At 40.0% G+C, this 17,410-nt stretch overlaps 1 protein-coding gene across 5 annotated transcripts; it reads left to right on the top strand.

Moving 5' to 3' along the window:
- The first annotated feature begins 24 nt into the window (after positions 1-24).
- Positions 25-12,630, top strand: SRD5A1 (steroid 5 alpha-reductase 1). 5 transcript variants are annotated; one of them, XR_015257651.1, is made up of 6 exons: positions 25-414; positions 2,674-2,840; positions 6,009-6,110; positions 8,193-8,343; positions 8,435-9,890; positions 11,338-12,630. XR_015257651.1 is itself a non-coding variant. In XM_086740415.1 (6 exons), the coding sequence occupies exons 1-5, from the start codon at positions 95-97 to the stop codon at positions 8,446-8,448; spliced, it is 765 nt and encodes a 254-aa protein (XP_086596541.1). In that variant the 5' UTR covers positions 25-94; the 3' UTR covers positions 8,449-8,489; positions 11,338-11,406. The 5 variants fall into 5 exon arrangements, 3 of the variants coding, with proteins under 3 accessions (XP_086596541.1, XP_086596542.1, XP_086596540.1); XR_015257652.1 differs by having other exon boundaries at positions 8,424-9,890; XM_086740415.1 differs by having other exon boundaries at positions 8,424-8,489; positions 11,338-11,406.
- Positions 12,631-17,410: the final 4,780 nt, after the last annotated feature.

The following is a 17,410-nucleotide window of genomic DNA, read 5'->3' as shown; positions in this document are numbered from 1 at the left end:
AAGTTCCGCTCCTCAAGCGCCTCTCCCGCCCCCGGCGGGTGGAGGGGGAGGTACGGACCAGTCCCGCCCCATTGGCGCGTGCCCGTGGTCCGGGATGGGGGTCGGTGGCGGGGTGTGCGGGTTCTGGCGGCGGGTGTCGGGCCCGGAGGAGCAGCGGCTGCTGGAGCTGCTCTCCTACGGGTTGGTGGCGCTGGGTGCCGCCTCTGCTGTCCTCCTCTGCTTCATCCCCATGCCCTACGGCCGGTACTCCTCCCGGCGCTTCGGCTGGCTGCTGCCCGCCCGCCCCGCCTGGGCCCTGCAGGAGCTGCCCGCCCTCCTCGTCCCGCTCAGCTTCGCCGCCTGCGGCGGGGCGACCGCCGCCGCCTGGCCCAACCGGCTCCTGCTGGGCTGCTTCGTCCTGCACTACGCGCACAGGTGCGGCCGGGGCGGGGCCGCCGTCAGCGGCCACCGGCGGGGCTCCCCGGGCTGCGGCGGCGGGGCGAGGGTCTCCCTCCGGGGGCTCCCGCTCGGGGCTTCCCCAAAGGGCGCGGGGAGAGGGCGGGAAGCAGTGCAGTTCTGCGGCAGTTAAGGGTCGGTCTTGGTAGAAGCGCCTGGCTGCTGTTTTCTGACCGCAGGGACTGAAATTCTGCTGTTAATTCATGATCATTATTCAATATAACAACCGCTAAAGTCCGTTCTGCTCCTTGACGTTAAGATATCCTATGTTTTTACATGAGCTGAGCAAGTAATTGTGGTGGCGTGGTGCTTGCTGCTTCGTTTTGCTGCTGTGTGGTGTGCAGTGGAGTGCTACGGCGCCTTTTGGAAACTGCATGAAAGCAGAGTGTTTGGTGTTCTCTCAGCATGCAGTATTGAGGGTGGCGAAACACTGGAACAGATTGCCCAGAGAGGTGGTGGATGCCCCATCCCTGGAAACATTCAAGGCCAGGTTGGATGAGGCTCTGAGCAACCTGATCTGGTTGGGGATGTCCCCGCTCCTTGCAGGGGGGTTGGACTAGATGACCTTTAAAGGTTCCTTCCAACCCTAACCATTCTATGATTCTATGATCATCTGTACCCTATAGCTGTAGCTCTTGTGATGTCCCCCATTTAAGCAGTGACTTGACCAAGTAGTCTTAAGGACACAGTATTCTAAGAAGGAAAGTTCACCTGTGGATGGTGATATAATGTAATTTTAATATTGTGAAACTAGTTATTTTCCAGATCTTTCAACATAGTGCTCATTTCATGAGTTAGACTCTGTGATCCTCATGGGTCCCTTCTGGCTCGGGTTATTCAGTGATTCATTAAAATACTGGCAAAGCTGAGGCACCATGTTGCCATGTAGTCAATGCTAGTTGGGTATTATGTGAAACTTAAGCCGCCTTTAAGTATTGAAAGACCACAATAAGGTCTCCTCAGAGACCTCTTCTCTTCTCCAGGCTGAACAACCCCAACTCTCTCAGCCTGTCCTCATAGGAGAGGTGCTCTAGCATTCTGGTCACCTTCATGGCCCTCCTCTGGACTCGCTCCAAAAGGTCCATGATGGAGGGGGCACATCCTTGCAGTCAAGCGGGATGCAACATACTGTTGGCCTGGTGGCTGACTGGCTTTGCAGCCTCAGGAGTGTGTCTTTACTCCCACTTTGTCCATTCTTAAAAATAAAGAGATAAGCTTTGGCATGGGATCTTAATTCATCCTCGATGTCTGGGAAAAGCTAGAGATGCAAGGCAAAGGTTTGTACAGAACGCTGAGCTGTACTGCGGGTTTTTTTTTCCAGTTGCTTATTGCTATTGCCTGACTGAGGAACTGTTCTGTAGATGAATATAGACTGGAAGAGACCTCTGTTATCCAATTCCATTTGTTGTAATGTAGCAAGTTTTAAATAATCATATTAATGAATTTCTTATGGTTTCTTGAAAGCTGTTATGATTTTGCTTCCTCTGGAAAGCTCCTTTGAAGCAGTAGCCCTTGGGTAGCTGGAAAACACGTGAAGAGTGCTCAGGCTTCAGTAATCCCACTCCTGGTCGTTATATATTGTCATTAAATTGATAGGCCATTGGGAGTTGGCTAGTGACACAGGGCAGAGCACAAAAACATTCACTTGCTTTTCTTGTTTGGAGCTTGTTTGTTTACTTGCGTAATCTACTGGGAAAAGCAATCAAGATTACCAAATGGGATGGCAGATGTGGGTTTGTCACATCTTTAACACGTGTAATAGGGTAGACCAAAGCAACTAATGTTTTTAAATGAATTTTAGGGCAAGGAGGAAATGGAGTTCAATTAGGTTAATTTAGAGGGGACTGACTTTCCCTCCTGGAAGTGCTGGTGGATTTGGTGTAGGGACTGAGAGACTTGGTTCATTTCAGAAAGCTTGATGATACCGCTGAGGATTTAGGAACAAAGCAGGAAAAAATTATTCTGTGTTGTTTACTGTTCTGGTCAAAGCAATTGCCTTGGAAACAAAGTTCAAAACTTCTGTCATAATGGGGGAGAGGACTGATCTTGTAATTCCGATTAGGCAGCAAAATTAAAGTTTAGGTGTTAAAGCAAGTAACTATCTTTCTGAACTGGGTGAAAGACTCTATTGACAATCTGGAAAGCAGGAGACTATGGACTATGGATTGCAGTTTTGGACACCGAAAATATATTTTCTGTTTGTTAATGAAACAATTTTTCTTTCCTTGCTCACTATAGGGCACTAATATTTCCTCTTCTCATCCGGGAAGGAAAACCAACACCATTTTTCACTTTTATGCTAGCGCTTCTGTTCTGTGTTTACAATGGATACTTGCAAGGACGAAGCTTAAGCAACTATGCAAAATACCCTTCAGGCTGGTTAAAAGATCCATGTTTCATTGCAGGTGAGTTAAAACATGCTATGAGAACATTAAGAGTAGTTTTCCTTTGTCTTCACAGCTTTTTATTTTTTATTGTAATTTTATAGTATCTTCAATTGCATTTTATAACTTTTCTCGTAATTCTCTTGTTTGCTTAGCTGGAAGCTTTTTAACGTTTTTATTTTACAACTGTGAACTGAGACTTTTTCCCATAATTTCAGTGCTAGATGAGCTGATTGCTATTTTTATTCTTTAACACCAAAGTGAATATGGGCCATGTATTTTTTTCAAAATAGGAACCTGAGGCCTTTAATGGAATGAGCAGTATACAAGTTTAGAACCAACAAAGCAAATTTTCTATATAACAAGTAGATTAAACTGAAATACCTTGTTTCTTGATGTCATAGGTACTAAAGTTTTTTTTTCAGTCAAACAGAAGAGAAAAAATTCATGGAGTAAAAATCCAGTATGGGTAGCTGCTAAATACCAAGATGCTACTTCTAATGCCAGAAATCCTTGGTGCTAGGATATTTACCCATGCATGCACATGCATGCCCCAACCCACCCACCCTTGTAATATGAGTGGGTTTTGTCAAAGAACAAAACTGGCATAGAAGGAAGGGGATGGAAGGGTTGTTCATTCACTCCTATCAGGAAGTGAGGTTCCATTTATACTTGAAGCCATGTATATGATTAAAAGGCTAAGATGTTAAGTGACAAAGTATTGTCTTTGCCCTATTTTTTTGTTTGTTTTCTAGGCATTTACTTTTGCTTACTGTCAAAAACATAGTATTGTTTTCCAAGAAAAGCTTTACAGAAAGATGTTTTTGATCTGAAGATAAACCAGAATATTTTGCTTTGTCAGTAAAAGGCAGACTACTGGGCTGTGTGGATCCTTGATCTGACACAGTACCGTCTTGTTATTCTGGAGTCAGAGCAAGTTAGTGTTTCTCCCAGATTTCTCAAGCCTTTTACAGGAAGAATAAGAAGTTTTTATCTTTATTGCCATGTTATTGCAGAAGACAATAGAGGACCACTGTGCTAAATGCTGTCATAAGACTGAAGATGTTTAAATGGAAATAGACTCTCTTGCGAGGATTAGGAGCCAGTACTGCTTGTACTCTAAAAATGGAGAAACTGAGGTACAAGGGAGTGACTTCAGTGGGCACTAGGCACTTGGATATACTTGAAATTTTCGTGCTACTTTTGAAATTCTAGTCTTTTTATCTGGCAGTCAGGCAACCAAGCACACATGCCACCTCTGCTCTCTACACGGAACAGACATGAAGAGAGCATGGGCATTGTCCATATCTGCATATGATATCATGACTGAGGGATGTGAGTTAGTCAGTATCTCTCCTAATAGTTATAGGCATCTGGATGCTCCAAGTGATCTTCCAAGTGCCTTCTTGGAAAGACTAACCACACAATCTGAGATGTTGCACCGGTTCACCTGAAGTGTCTATCACGCACTTTCAGCACAGCTGTAGAAAATGGCCTCCTGCTGTTTCTATGCAGCATCTTGCACTCCATATTCTTGAAATTCAGAGTGGGGAGGTGAGCCAGGCAGCAGTTGCTGTAGTGTCACTCTGAAGTAGCCTGCAGAGCAGGAGTAGGTCTTTTTGTGTGAGATTCTGTGTGGGTGAGGGTGAAGAGGGCACTGGTGCAACAATGCGCTCCTATTCTTCTGTTGCACTAGGTTGTTTGGTAATACAGACCTTGTTACTGTCCTCCTTATGCAAGTGTTCTCATCATATGAACCCAGCCATACTAAACTCTAGGTTTATCCTGATGAAGGGAAAAAGCCTCTTGAGTTTAATAGTCTTGTAAGGCCATCTATATTGCATGGTGGATCCTGTGGATCTGAGAATCTACTGGAGTACGCTGTGGCTCCCTTCCCATTTACATGTCCACGTTTGCATTAGGTGGAAGCTAAGTGCATCATCATGGTGCATACCCAGCTCTTGACTTTGTAGAGTGCAGTCCTAGCATTCAGCCATGGTGAGAGTCTGAGGATGAGGACAGTGAAGTACAATGCCAACAGAGCATGGGCTCAGGGAACATGGTTATGCAGTATTTCATGGGAAAGTGGATCTTCAGATTGAAGAGAGGTGCTGTGAAAAGAGCCTACGTTCATTGGTTTGTTGTCCACAAAAAGAGATTTGATTGTTTCCTTCTGACATGTGGTAATTTTCAAATAGGAGGGGTAAAAAAATGCACAGAATCAAACTAATCTTCTGTAGTAACTGGGCACTCTTAAAGCAAGCTCCAGTCTTTTCTCATTATCTGACAAGTTCTTAGTAGTTCATATACAAGCTACGAATACAGAATACACAGGTAACGTTCTCCAAAATTACAGTGGCATTTCAGAGAAGTGAAAGGGTCTCTCATTTCCTCTCCTGAGAAAGATAACTATTATTCTTCCTAGAACTGATACTAACTTTCAGCATAGATTTTTCCTCATGCTAATACTGAAGTAAATTAGCAAAAATATTGTTTACATTTAAGTACAGTTAATCTGTGTGCTTGTTAAGAAATTTCCTTTCAAGTTATTATATTGATAGAGATAGTGACGTGCATTTAGTTGTATGAATAACATATGTAAAGACGCAAGATGCTCTGGTGATCTCAGTTCCTATGAAAACCTGGTGTAAATGGTTAAGCCATCTTGCCAAATGACATGAGAACAGTAAACGATGCAAAATTCCTTCACGATTTTATTATTCCTTTTATTGCAAAGAAGTTTGCTGTGGACATGCTGGTATATTGTTCGTATTTAAATTAAAAAAAAAAAAAAGGCATGGGGAGAGGACAACACCGATGTGTCCTTTTGACAGGAATGAGAATGGCTGCTTCTCTCAGTGTTTAAATTTTTTATGTATTTAATTTTCTATGTGGAAGTTAGGGAAATACACACATTACATCTGTATATATGCACAGGCATACTTTGATATAAGTCTAGCAACATAAGAAATAGTACTGTAAGTATAAAGTTTATTCTGTCTAGAGACCTATTGATTACTGGGAGCTCTCCTGCCTGAAGAGCTTGATGTGGGATTGGCATTGTGCAGGATGTCACCAGACTTGCTTATACTGTGTATGTTATTACTGCTTTGAGATAATATGCCTAGTATGTGATCAAGCACTTCAGCTCAGTGTATTAAAGATACTATTTTAAATATTTCTCTTCAGGTTTTATAGAGTGGTTGATCGGTATGGCAATCAATATTCATTCTGATCATATTCTCAGAAATCTGAGAAAACCAGGGGAAGCTGGTTACAGGATACCAAGAGGTGAGTAAAAATGTCACAGAAATGTATGTAGCAAAAAAGCTGGGACTGTTCAGCCTTGAGAAGAAAAGGCTCAGGGGAATTTTACTGATGGGGAGGGAAGGAAGAAGAGGGAGCCAAGCTCTTTTTAGTACTCAGTGACAAGATCAGAGGCACTGTGCACAGATTAAAACACACGAAATTCCATGTGAACGCATTTTTGCTGTGAGAGTGGTCAAACACTGTAACAGGTTGCTCAGAGAGACTGTAAAGTCTCCATCTGTAGAGGTACTCAAAACCTGACTGGACGTGGTCTGGGGCAACCTGCTGTAGCTGGCTCTGCTTGAGCTGAGGGTGATTGGACTAGATGATCTCAAGAGGTCCTTTTCAACCTAAAATGATTCTGTGTAAAGATGACCTTCTAAAGCTTGGTGTATTTTAGGGGAAATAATCATTTGTGATAGAGAGGAAACTGGAAATACCAATCTGTCTACCTTAAGAGGTGATTTCATAGAGTGGGAAACTTTTTTTTTTTGTCCCCCCTCTTAAGCCGCCTATTCTAAGGGATCTGTTTCATGATATCACATGGCTTGTGTGAGTCTTTGAATTTCTTGACCAACTTTGACTGTATTTCTAAAAAGTGGTAAAAATGTAACGTAGCATTCCACAACTTTTATGAGAATCAGCAGATTGGTGGAGAAGGAAGTCTTAAATTATCATCCCAGTAAGTGGGGCAGGCAGAAGGTACTTGGCTACTTACACACCTGTGTGTGGCTGGCTCATCTTATGTTGTCCCATGTATGAAGAGGGAGGGATCTTAGGTAATCAGAGAGCAACTGATGTAAGGGAGATGCAGGGAGGAGAGGACAGAAATCCAGAGGAAGTTAGGCATTGTAAGCTCTGGCCTTCATGGGAAAATGAAAGTACTTCTTATGGAGCCTATTGAAGTGTTAATGCTTACTGCCACTTTTGGAAACATTAGACTCTTCCAGATGTATTACACTGGGTGAGAGTAGAAAAATAATTTTTCCTTTAGTTATTGCTTTCTTGTTGGTTTTTTTTGGTGAATTTTTTAAAAATAAAACTGGAAGAACTAGATATATGAGACAGTAGATTGTTACTTTTCACCAAGAAGATAACTTCATGTCTTTAAATGGATGTAAATCCAAGTGCCCATGTAAAAAATGAATATGAACATACTGTGCTATGTTCAGTGTACAAAAAAGTTCTGAAGGAAATAAGATGTTACTTGCTGCACAATCAGAAGGAGTTGATCTTTTTGATATTGCTATCCAATTTAAGTGCTCTTGTCACAAAAGCAAAGTAATTAAAGCAAGGTCAAAACGTATCCTTTATTACACTTGGCAAATATTTGTTTGGTCCCACTGGTAAACCACTTACTGAGATGTCATCAATTTGTACACTAACTTTGGCATTAGGGTTAAAGTTCTTCTTTTATAAAATTCCCGGAAGGTGAGTACTGACTGTTTATGCATAACTGGCTGTAAAACACATGTAATGCAGACTGCCAGTTGCTTATTTCACAGAGTGTCAGGGCTAAAGTAGTAGACCTGATGGGGGACAGGAGCAAAAGGGCAACACATTTTAAGCTAGAGGATAAATTTGGTACTTAATTCATAATAATAATATTGTTAATAATTAACTTAATTTCTGAAGTACTTAGATTAAAGAAATCAAACGTTGTATGCTAAGTAACCCTAGGAGTATTTTCTGAGACTCTTAAAGGGGAGCATATTTTCTATTTTTACATATCTTAAAAAGGTTTTATTTATGAACAAAGAGCTGGCTTGATATCATTGTTAATTAATTATTTAGAGAGGCATGAAATTACTTCTGATACCAGTAAATCTGCTTTTCTTCCATGATTTAAAGAAAAAAATAGAGCTGGAGAAGGGCTGTCTTAGAATGAGGTCTGAAGTGATCCTTCATAGTATAGCTTGAAGTGAAAAACACTGCTTCTACTGCCTCTAAAATTATATGAATAGAGACATTGGTAATATAGCTTTTATTGGATTTACAGTAAAAGATAGCATTGGACATCTCTTTGATTAAGGTGCTTTTAAAATAACTCTGTCTTGCTTTTAGGAGGAATGTTTGAGTATGTCAGTGGAGCCAACTTCTTTGGAGAGATCCTGGAATGGTTTGGGTTTGCCCTGGCCTGCTGCACCATTGAAAGCCTTGCATTTGCATTGTGTACACTTTTCATCTTGGGTTCAAGGGCAAAACAACACCACCAGTAAGTGTGTGTCTTATAATTTCTGTTGTCTCTGTGCCACACTTAATTTCCATTTTATGGAATTATGCCTCATCCCATAGGGATGTTGCAGAGCAAGTCTTGTGAAAGACTTTGCTACTGCAGTGGAGACTATGATAGAGAAAACTCTGAGTATTATTAAGCACTGCAGAATTTCAAAAGGATAATATTAAGCATAGGGAGCATAAGCACACACAAGGTATAATGAAATGGTCAAAATAATGTTTTTTGTATTGAACATAGTTCATCCTGGACCTGTGAAGATTATAGACACATTTGGGGAAATTCTTTACTTGATCATATACTTTACTTTCCCTTGCAGCTCAGACTTGTTTCTATAATATTAAAATTTTGAAAATCACTCTAATGGCTGCTGTTACAGGCATCTTTTATAGTCAAATGTATATCATATTGTCTATAATCAAGTGTATAGACAACATGAAAACAGTTCTGGTAGATGATATTTAATAAAGTCTCTGCTCTGTAGTTGAACAGTCTGACGGTTAATGTACTGTATTCATAATGTGGCTTTCCTGCTGACACAAGGAACATAGTCTGAGAAGACTTGTTTCTTGAACTAATTCTCTTTAAGGAATAGCATGTTTAAGATAAATTGAACACCTTAATCTTATTTTGGTTATTTTCAACTTCCTGCTATGGTTTTGATGCTGAAAATCACTGGCATAAGAGGAAATAAACCTGAATTTATGGAGGAAATAGGCTGAAAAAAATGCCATTGCTAGCAGTGTCAGAGCAGCCATGGCTGTCTAGGGGAGACTTGAAAACCTCCAGAAATTGAGTTTTTCCTGCACCTTGTTTGAGGGTGTTTCAGTTCTGTATTACCCTCCCAGTGAACACATTTTTCCTGCTATCCAATATGAACCTTCCAAGCCTGTTGCCTGTGACCATCTCACCTTGCTTTACCACCTTCTGTTACTGAGCAGAGTCATAGAATAGCTGAGATTGGGAGGAACATCTGAAGGACATTCAATCCAGTCACCTGCTGTGACCTGCCCCAGCAGGTCACAGGCTAACTGCAAGGCTATACCAGGTTGCCCAAGGCCTCATCTACTTCAGTTCTACGTGTCTCCAAGGGTGGAGGTTTCAGCATGTCTCTCGCAAAGCACTGGAACAGGACTTCTCACATTCTCATGGGGAAGAGGGCTTTTTCCTTATATCCAGTTGGGATTTTTCATGTTGCAACTTTTGTCCCCTGCCACTTATCCTCTTGCTGTGCGCCTTCAAGAAGGATATGGCTCTGTCTTCTCTCTAATATTGCTGCAGTTAGTGGAAGACTGCAATTAGATCTGCCTCTTAACTTCTTTTCGAAATTGAACAAGCCTAGTACCCTCAACCTTTCCTCTTACATCCTATGTTCCAGCTATGCAGTCCTCTTAATGACCATCTGCTGGGTTCTTCTCCAGTTTGTGGACATATCTGTTGCACTAGAAGCTGAAAACCAGAGGCAGTAATGCAGATGCAGGGTCCCAACTGCTGGGTAGTGAAGAATAAGCACTTCCCTTGCCTTGGTGGATCTATACTTGTTAAAGCAGGCTAGTATGCAGTTAGCCTTCATCATTGCAGGGATCCATTACTGACTCTTCTTCAATTTGTCCACCAAGATGCCCATGTCCTTTTGTGCAGTGCTGCTATCTAGCCAGTCTGTCTCTGGCCTGCACTTTTGCACGGCGCCACTGCATTCCAGCTGCAAGTGTTTGCATTTCATTCATAGTTTTGCTCCATTGTCTTAAATAACTCCCCTTCCAGTACCTGTAGGCAGCAGTAACAGGATCCCTTAGTCTCTTCCTCACTAGGCTAAACAATGCCAGGTTCCTCAGCCTCTCCTTGTGTATTTTGTTCTTCAGGCTCAAATACTATGATTGGTTTCTGTCTGCCTTAAGCACTGACAGTACTCCTTCAGAGTAAATCTTGACTTGCAGAGCGTTATGAAAAGCTAAAGGTTGTTGGAGGAAGTAATTTGGACTAAAGGAAAATGCATAAAAATATAACGGGTAGAAAATAAAAAAAAATAAAATTAGCAAATCCATCTAAGAAATGGGTGTGAAGAAATATTTTGGTGTAGTCTGTTTAGTTTTAAAAACTTAGAATAAATGACTGAAAAGGATAAATAGTGTAATGCTGGTATCCCACAGCTGCAAGTACTCATGCATTGCAGGTTTTATCTTTTGCTTATTCCAGCTTTGATCTTGCAAGTAGCTATTGATAATATGAATAACTGCATCTTTGAGGAGCCTAGATGAAGTTAATTACCTTTTTTTTTTTTTTTTTTTTTAAATTTTAGAGAAGCAGAAGAATAAATATTTGAAAAGGAGAGTAAATGTATTTGTCATATAAGGTGACCAGACAAATAACATTTGGTAGCACTATGCATTTATTCTTTTAAAACTTTCTGGATTTGAAAATAGTGATGGTCTTTAAGGGAGATTAGCAGTAAGGCTAGTGTAATGCTTGTCACCTTCAGTTTGATTATCCACATCCTGACTGGAACTGAAGATGTTTCTATCCAGAACAGGACTGTCATTCCAGTATGTAAAGTATCCCTTGCTTCCACATGAAGACATTATACAATTCAACATGTTATCCCCTTGAATGTTTTTTGTTTGATTGTTTGGTTTTTTTCCCCTCTGCTTCTAAAATACAAATACTTAGGATGCACAGCAACAGAAATGTTAAAACAGCAGGCTGTTCTTTCCCTGGCTGCTCTCACCACATCTGTTAGTTTCATTTCCCATTGCTAGCAGCAGTAACTATTCTCACTGTAGTGGGTGATTAGATGTCATTAGGATGAGTGTGGTGAATGGCAGTTTTCTATACAGAGTAGGTTCTAAAGGCATTTTTCTGGTTTGTAGCCAGAAAATATATGGGTTAAATTGACTGCAATGTACAATTACTTAATTTCCTCGACAGCATTTTGATGACTCAATACTCATCAGATTTTTTGTCTTTGTTTTTCAGATGGTACCTTGAGAAATTTGAAGACTACCCAAAGTCCAGAAAAATTGTAATCCCATTTGTATACTGAGCTGTGTTTTAACACTGTTTTTGCTGCTTTTTGTAACAGCTAACACTTTACAAGTGTTGGCTGGTTAACAACGTACTCTGATCATCACTATGACAGAGCCATTGCAACAGTGCTGCTATTAGTTACTGCTTTTCCTTTAAATGAAAACCCAGAATCCCATGGACATGGTGAACAGGAATAGAAAGCCTTTTCCAACAGTGGAGCACCATCATAAATATATTGGACAATGCGTCTGAATTCACATCATGGAAAGTACTGTACAGGTACTTTCTGATGCTTCCTTTTCTGCCTGTGCAGGCTCCTGCTGACCACCTGATGTAGCCACACTGTCCTGAGGATTGTGCCGTGAGCCCAGATACCCGAACTGCAACCTGGACGATGTGTTCTGCCTGTTACTTGCCTGCATACACAAATGGAGTTGATTTATTTTTTTTTTTTTGTTTTGTTTTTTTTTTTTTTGTTTTCCCCCACATGCCTTCCTAATCCTTTCTTCTCCCCACTCTGCATTTTCAGGAGGACTGATGATGATGTAAACCAAGGACACTAGATTAACATAGTTGCTCTGAGGTGAGAGACAGTGTTCTTCCTCCTCTTTGCACTCTTACACAGATATGGACACTATCGATAATGCCATTTACATAAATTATTACTTTTCCAAGTAATAGATTAAGATTGTAATCTATCTCTCAAATTTTATAACTATCTCAATATTCAGTATGTGTTTTCTCACTCAACTCTTATTTTTGGAAGGCAGTCTTTATTTGAGATACTTAGGCCAGTCCAGCACTGTTAATAATTGTGTAATGTCTTCTAACTTTATAAAAAAAACTTAAGACTTTTACAAAATTCTCTTACTGTGCTTAAAAAAAAAAAAAAAATCAAGTGCCTTCCTTCTCCTGTTGATAATGGTTTAGATGATTTTATATTCCAAAAATATGGAATCTTTTAGTGCTGTTTGTTTTATTAATGTCAGTTTTCACACCTCTACATTTTTCTCCGGAAGGACTCCAGGAGGGTTTCAAAAACATTATGGGATCTCAAGCGTACTGACTTTGAAGTTTCAGGCACATCAGTGTCCTTTGCATGCTTGTAATATTAAAGAATTTCTTAGAATTACTGAAAAAAATCTAAGAAATTCTACAGAATACTTAACCTCCCCCCCCCCAAAAAAAAAAAAAACAAACAAAACCAACAAACAAATAATAATAAACAACAAACAACAAAAATCCCACCACAACCCCCCAAAACTCTGCTGCTAATATGCTTTGGAAATCTATGGAAATCAAACTCTTTCCAAGTGTCTTCTGATCTGTTTACACTGTGTATGTTGGGTTATGTTCTTCAAAACAAATTGGTAATATAATCATGCTAGGTGCTGAGTTTTCCAGTATGATACTGCAGTAAGCTTTGTTTAAAGCTCAAAATTCTGTCTTTGCTAGTGAGTTGCACTGCTGTAGTAATCAAAGTAACATATCTGATGAACTTTGTATTTGAAATTGTATATATTAGTTTTTTAAACGTACATTCAGGAAATAGGCAGTGAAAAGACTTCGTGACCCAAGCTTCTGCTTAACAGTTGTTTCTTCCTCCTTCCTGCCACGTTTATACAGTACTTATTGCACTGAAGTCTTGGCTATCATTAAGGATTTATTCAGTGATGTAAATAAGTGTAAAAAAAAAAAAAAAATCCTATCATTGTTGACTGAAATAGTCAAAGGAAGTGGGGGAGAGAAATTGCTAGTCCTGCAGCCAGGCTAAGTTACCTACAGCTAAGCCCTCGGACTGCCAGTTGCTAATTATAGAGTTGACTGGGATGACCCATCCTGCTCTCAACCAATATCCAAGCAGTCCAGCTTTGGGACAACATAGGAATAGCCACTCCTTTGATACCAGTGTCATTACTTGATTTTCAAATTGTTTAATAATTTCTTCAGTGTTTACATCTTTCCTTAGTGTTTTACAGGAAGTTTGAGGCTTCTCCTGTTGTTTTTTGTTATCATACTCTAATTTGACATTTGATCCTAGCTGCTTTTGATGAACACTCAGTCATGAAGTTCCCTGGGGAGAGGATGGTAGGGAGGACGATTTACCTCCTCTCAATGCTAAAATGGAGTTAGTGGACAAGAGAAGTTCAATAGGATCACTTAAAGCATATTCTGAAGAGAATTTTAGAAACCTAGCCTTTTATATTTACATATTTCTAAACCCTATAACACCTTTGTGGCAGTTTTAAAAAATCCCTGTATCGAAATCATCCAGCTATCAAAATCTGTTTTGGGGGAAAAATACTTCACAAAAGTCAAAGACTTGACTTGACTTGACATCTAGTCAAACTCTAGATGTTTAAATGCTTGCATAGTTTATGGTGAATTAGTATCTTGTATCTTTAGGGATGTTTTTTTAAAAAAATCACTAATGGGACAACCAACCAACAAAAAAGATCTGCTGCAGCACTTTAGTCTCTAATCCACCACCTTTTATCTTTTTCGTAGTTTACAGAAGGTTTGTACTGAAGCCTCGGTTTTGCTGTGGTGCTATGCTGCTTGGTGCTATGCTGCTAGATATTTATATTTATTAAAAGTTCAGCTGGTTTGCTTATATAATGTTTATGGTTTACCTGTAGCAGGATGGGGAACCAAAACAAAATGGAGAAGGCAGCTTTGTTCTTTGTGTGTTTGTATTTTATATTCTCATTATACTACTGGAACATTCATTAAGTAAAGTACAGAATTTATTTGAGGCAGTTCATTAGATAACAAGTCTTATGAGGAGTGGCAGAGGGAACTGGGTTTGTTTAATCTGGAGAAAAGGAGGCTGAGGAGAGACCTTACTGCTCTCTACAACTACCTGAAAGGAGGTTGTAGCAAGGTGGGTGTTGGTCTCTTTTCCCCAAGTAACAAGCGATAGAATGAGAGGAAATGGCCTCAAGTTGTGCCAGGAGAGGTTTAGATTGGATATTAAGAAAAATGTCTTCACTGAAAGGGTAGTCAAGCATTGGAATAGGGTGGCCAGGGAAGTGACTGAGTCACAATCCCTGGAGGTATTTAAAAATGTGTAGATGTGGTGCTTAGGGACATGGTTTAGTGGTGGACTTGGTAGTGCTAGGTTGATGGTTGGACTCGATATTAAGGGTCTTTTCCAACCTAAATGATTCTATGATTCTTGCATTTAAAGACCAAGGTACATTGGTGAAAAGCATATTATCAACTCAGTCAAATGCTAAACCTTTTGTTTAAACAATATCTCATTTATTTATCATACTTCACTGGTGCTCCCTTCTTCTTTCAACGTCTTTCACAGAACTTTTCTGTTAGAAAATACCTGATACTGAAAATTTTTTCTTGAAAATAGTTTGAAAATGAACTCTGTTCTGCCCATTCCTGAAGGAAAAAACATGTATGCTTGCTATTGGGTATAATATCTGTAGCAATTTTTAGCAGACAATTCTGTTCAGATTGCTTACATCTTTCCCAAAAATCCACTGCTAATAAAATATGGTTTACAGTGTCTTGCTTGAATACTTCTTTTTTTTTCTGTTAGTAGTCCTTGCTATAACTTGTGTAGGTTGACCAAGGCTTTTGTACCAGCGATTTCATAATTCCAAATGAGGTCTTGAGGACTGTAATAGTAAGGTTGTACTAGAATAACCTGGATGCATACGTGACCCTGACAAGATGGACTCAGAAAATAAATTATTAGAAGACGAAACAAAGTCTGTAGCTGAGATGTTCTACACTTGCAGTCACAGCAAAGATTAACAGAAACACAGATTACTCGTTTGGGTTCTTATGCTGCTGCTAGGTCATGGTGAACATTTAATTTGGAACAACTACGGCGCCTGCTGTTTCAACTGTTTTAATTGTGGTTCAGCAGCATATTGTCTTTTTGAGGAGCAAAGGTAATGGGCAAATGACTTGTCATATAAAGTTATATTCTTTGAGCAGGCAAGAAATCCTGAGTGCCTACCACAGATTTTTTTTTACAGGTGTTTGTTAATTTAAATAAATTTATAGTTTTAGTATGAGAGTCACATAACAGTTTGTCTTGGAAGGGACCTTTAAAGGTCACATAGTCCAACCCCCCTGCGAGGAGCAGGGACATCTCCAACTCAATCAGATTGCTCAGAGCCCCATTCAACCTGGCCTTGAATGTTTCCAGGGATGGGGCATCCACCATCTCTGGGCAACCTGCTCCAGTGTTCTACCACCCTCACTGTAAAAAATTTCTTCCTTATATCTGGTCCGAATCTACCTCCCTCTATTTTAAAACCATTACCCCTTGTCCTATCACAACAGGCCCTGCTAAAGAGTTTCTCCTTGTGTTTCTTATAAGCCCCCTTTAAGTATGGAAGCTATTTCTTATAAGGCCCCTGTAAGAATGTCCCAGCCTGTTCTATGCTACTAAGTTTTACCAGTAAGAGTTACACATGTTGAGGTGGCCTTTCACACAGACATCTGACAGTTTTGTGAGGAAAACAAACCTCTGGGTAAAATTGCACCACTCTGCAGTGATGCAATATATCTATTAGCATGTGTGGGCCCATGTGCCTACACAGAAACACATGTGAGCAAGCAATTGTGGAAATTCCCATTGCAAGACAACTGAAGGGATAAGCCTAAAACAAGGTTTGCATCTAAGAGAGCTGCACAACTGCAACTTGCTGTTGAGGTTCTTAAAAAAAAAAAAAAGTCTTACAGATCCCTTGCCTTATTTACTGTTTACTTTGAAAGCAAAACCAGTACACTGGGTTTTGTTATGTACAAGTGGATGGTGGAAGCAATAGGTTATTTGTTCACAGAGATGAAAAAATACCTATGTAACAACTGGTACAACATTTGGTGTAATGCCTCTCCAGAGATGATGCATTACCAGTGCGCTAGCAAGAGCCTCACAGTGATGTTGTTTTTCCCTGCTCACTAATATTTGCAGCCTCTTTTTTTCTTTTGGAAATGCCTGTCTGCCTGTCCAGTTTCTGAGAGGACATATGTGGCTGGATCCAAAGAGGGAGTGCTAGCAAAGCCATGTGTTCCAGCTGCTCTGGGATGGAGCTCTCCATTTCTCTGGGACTATTCAAAGGAAAAACCAGTACAAACTTAGATATAAACTTCTATCAGAAGAGAAAGAGCTGTGTTGTCATATCCGTGAACTGGGGTTCAAATGTTGAGCAGCATTGTCAAGACTAAAGGCCAGTCCAACATTAGCTAGCAGAAACTACCCCAGGTACCTGCCATTATTGCACCCTGCTGCTTGCTGTATTGAGTTGGGATCCAACCTTTTTTAATCTGTTATCAGTGAACAGTCCGGCAGGCTTCCAGCTATGCCCCCCGCCCCAAGTGTTGTGTTTGCTGCGGGAGACCAAGAACCAGGTGCTCTGCAGAGCCAGGATTTTGCTAATGTGCAAGTAGCCCTGGGAGGAAACCCCGTGAGAAAGAAGCCCTGTGCCCTAATGTAGATTTGCAGGATTTTCATGTTTTGCAAGGGAAAATATGTCTCCTCTTTCATTCTCTGTCTGTCTCTTTGAAAAATGGTGGCTGTATCAGACTTGGAAGTCTCTAATGGTATTTTGAAAGTATCCAAGCATTAAAGCAGAATTATTAATATATACTAACATCAGTAACCAAAGATAAATACAGTCTTTAGGATGCTTCAAAGAATCCTTGCAAATTTTACCGGGCCTCAGAGTCACAGACGAATAGATTAAGCATAATATTTCACATAAAACAATACAGTATATGATCATTACTGAAAACATAATGTAATACTAGGAAAAGTAGTTTAGAAAATATGACTAGCTATGCAGACAGCATACAGCACCTTAATCTTATGAATAGATAGCTAAATGACCAAGAAATACCAGCTCTGAGAGAAAAATGAGCAGGGATATTTTCATGAGCAAAAAGAGAACTAGTTTGTTGATGAATAGGATATAAATTTTATTAATTTAAATTGAGATAAGGTAATATATTTGATTACTTAGACTGTTATAATTTCATAATAGTCATTAAA

The sequence above is a fragment of the Chlamydotis macqueenii genome, chromosome 2 (assembly GCF_036417535.1).
Source record: "Chlamydotis macqueenii isolate bChlMac1 chromosome 2, bChlMac1.mat, whole genome shotgun sequence".
Taxonomy (NCBI): domain Eukaryota; kingdom Metazoa; phylum Chordata; class Aves; order Otidiformes; family Otididae; genus Chlamydotis; species Chlamydotis macqueenii.
This window is presented reverse-complemented; position numbering and strand designations above follow the sequence as displayed.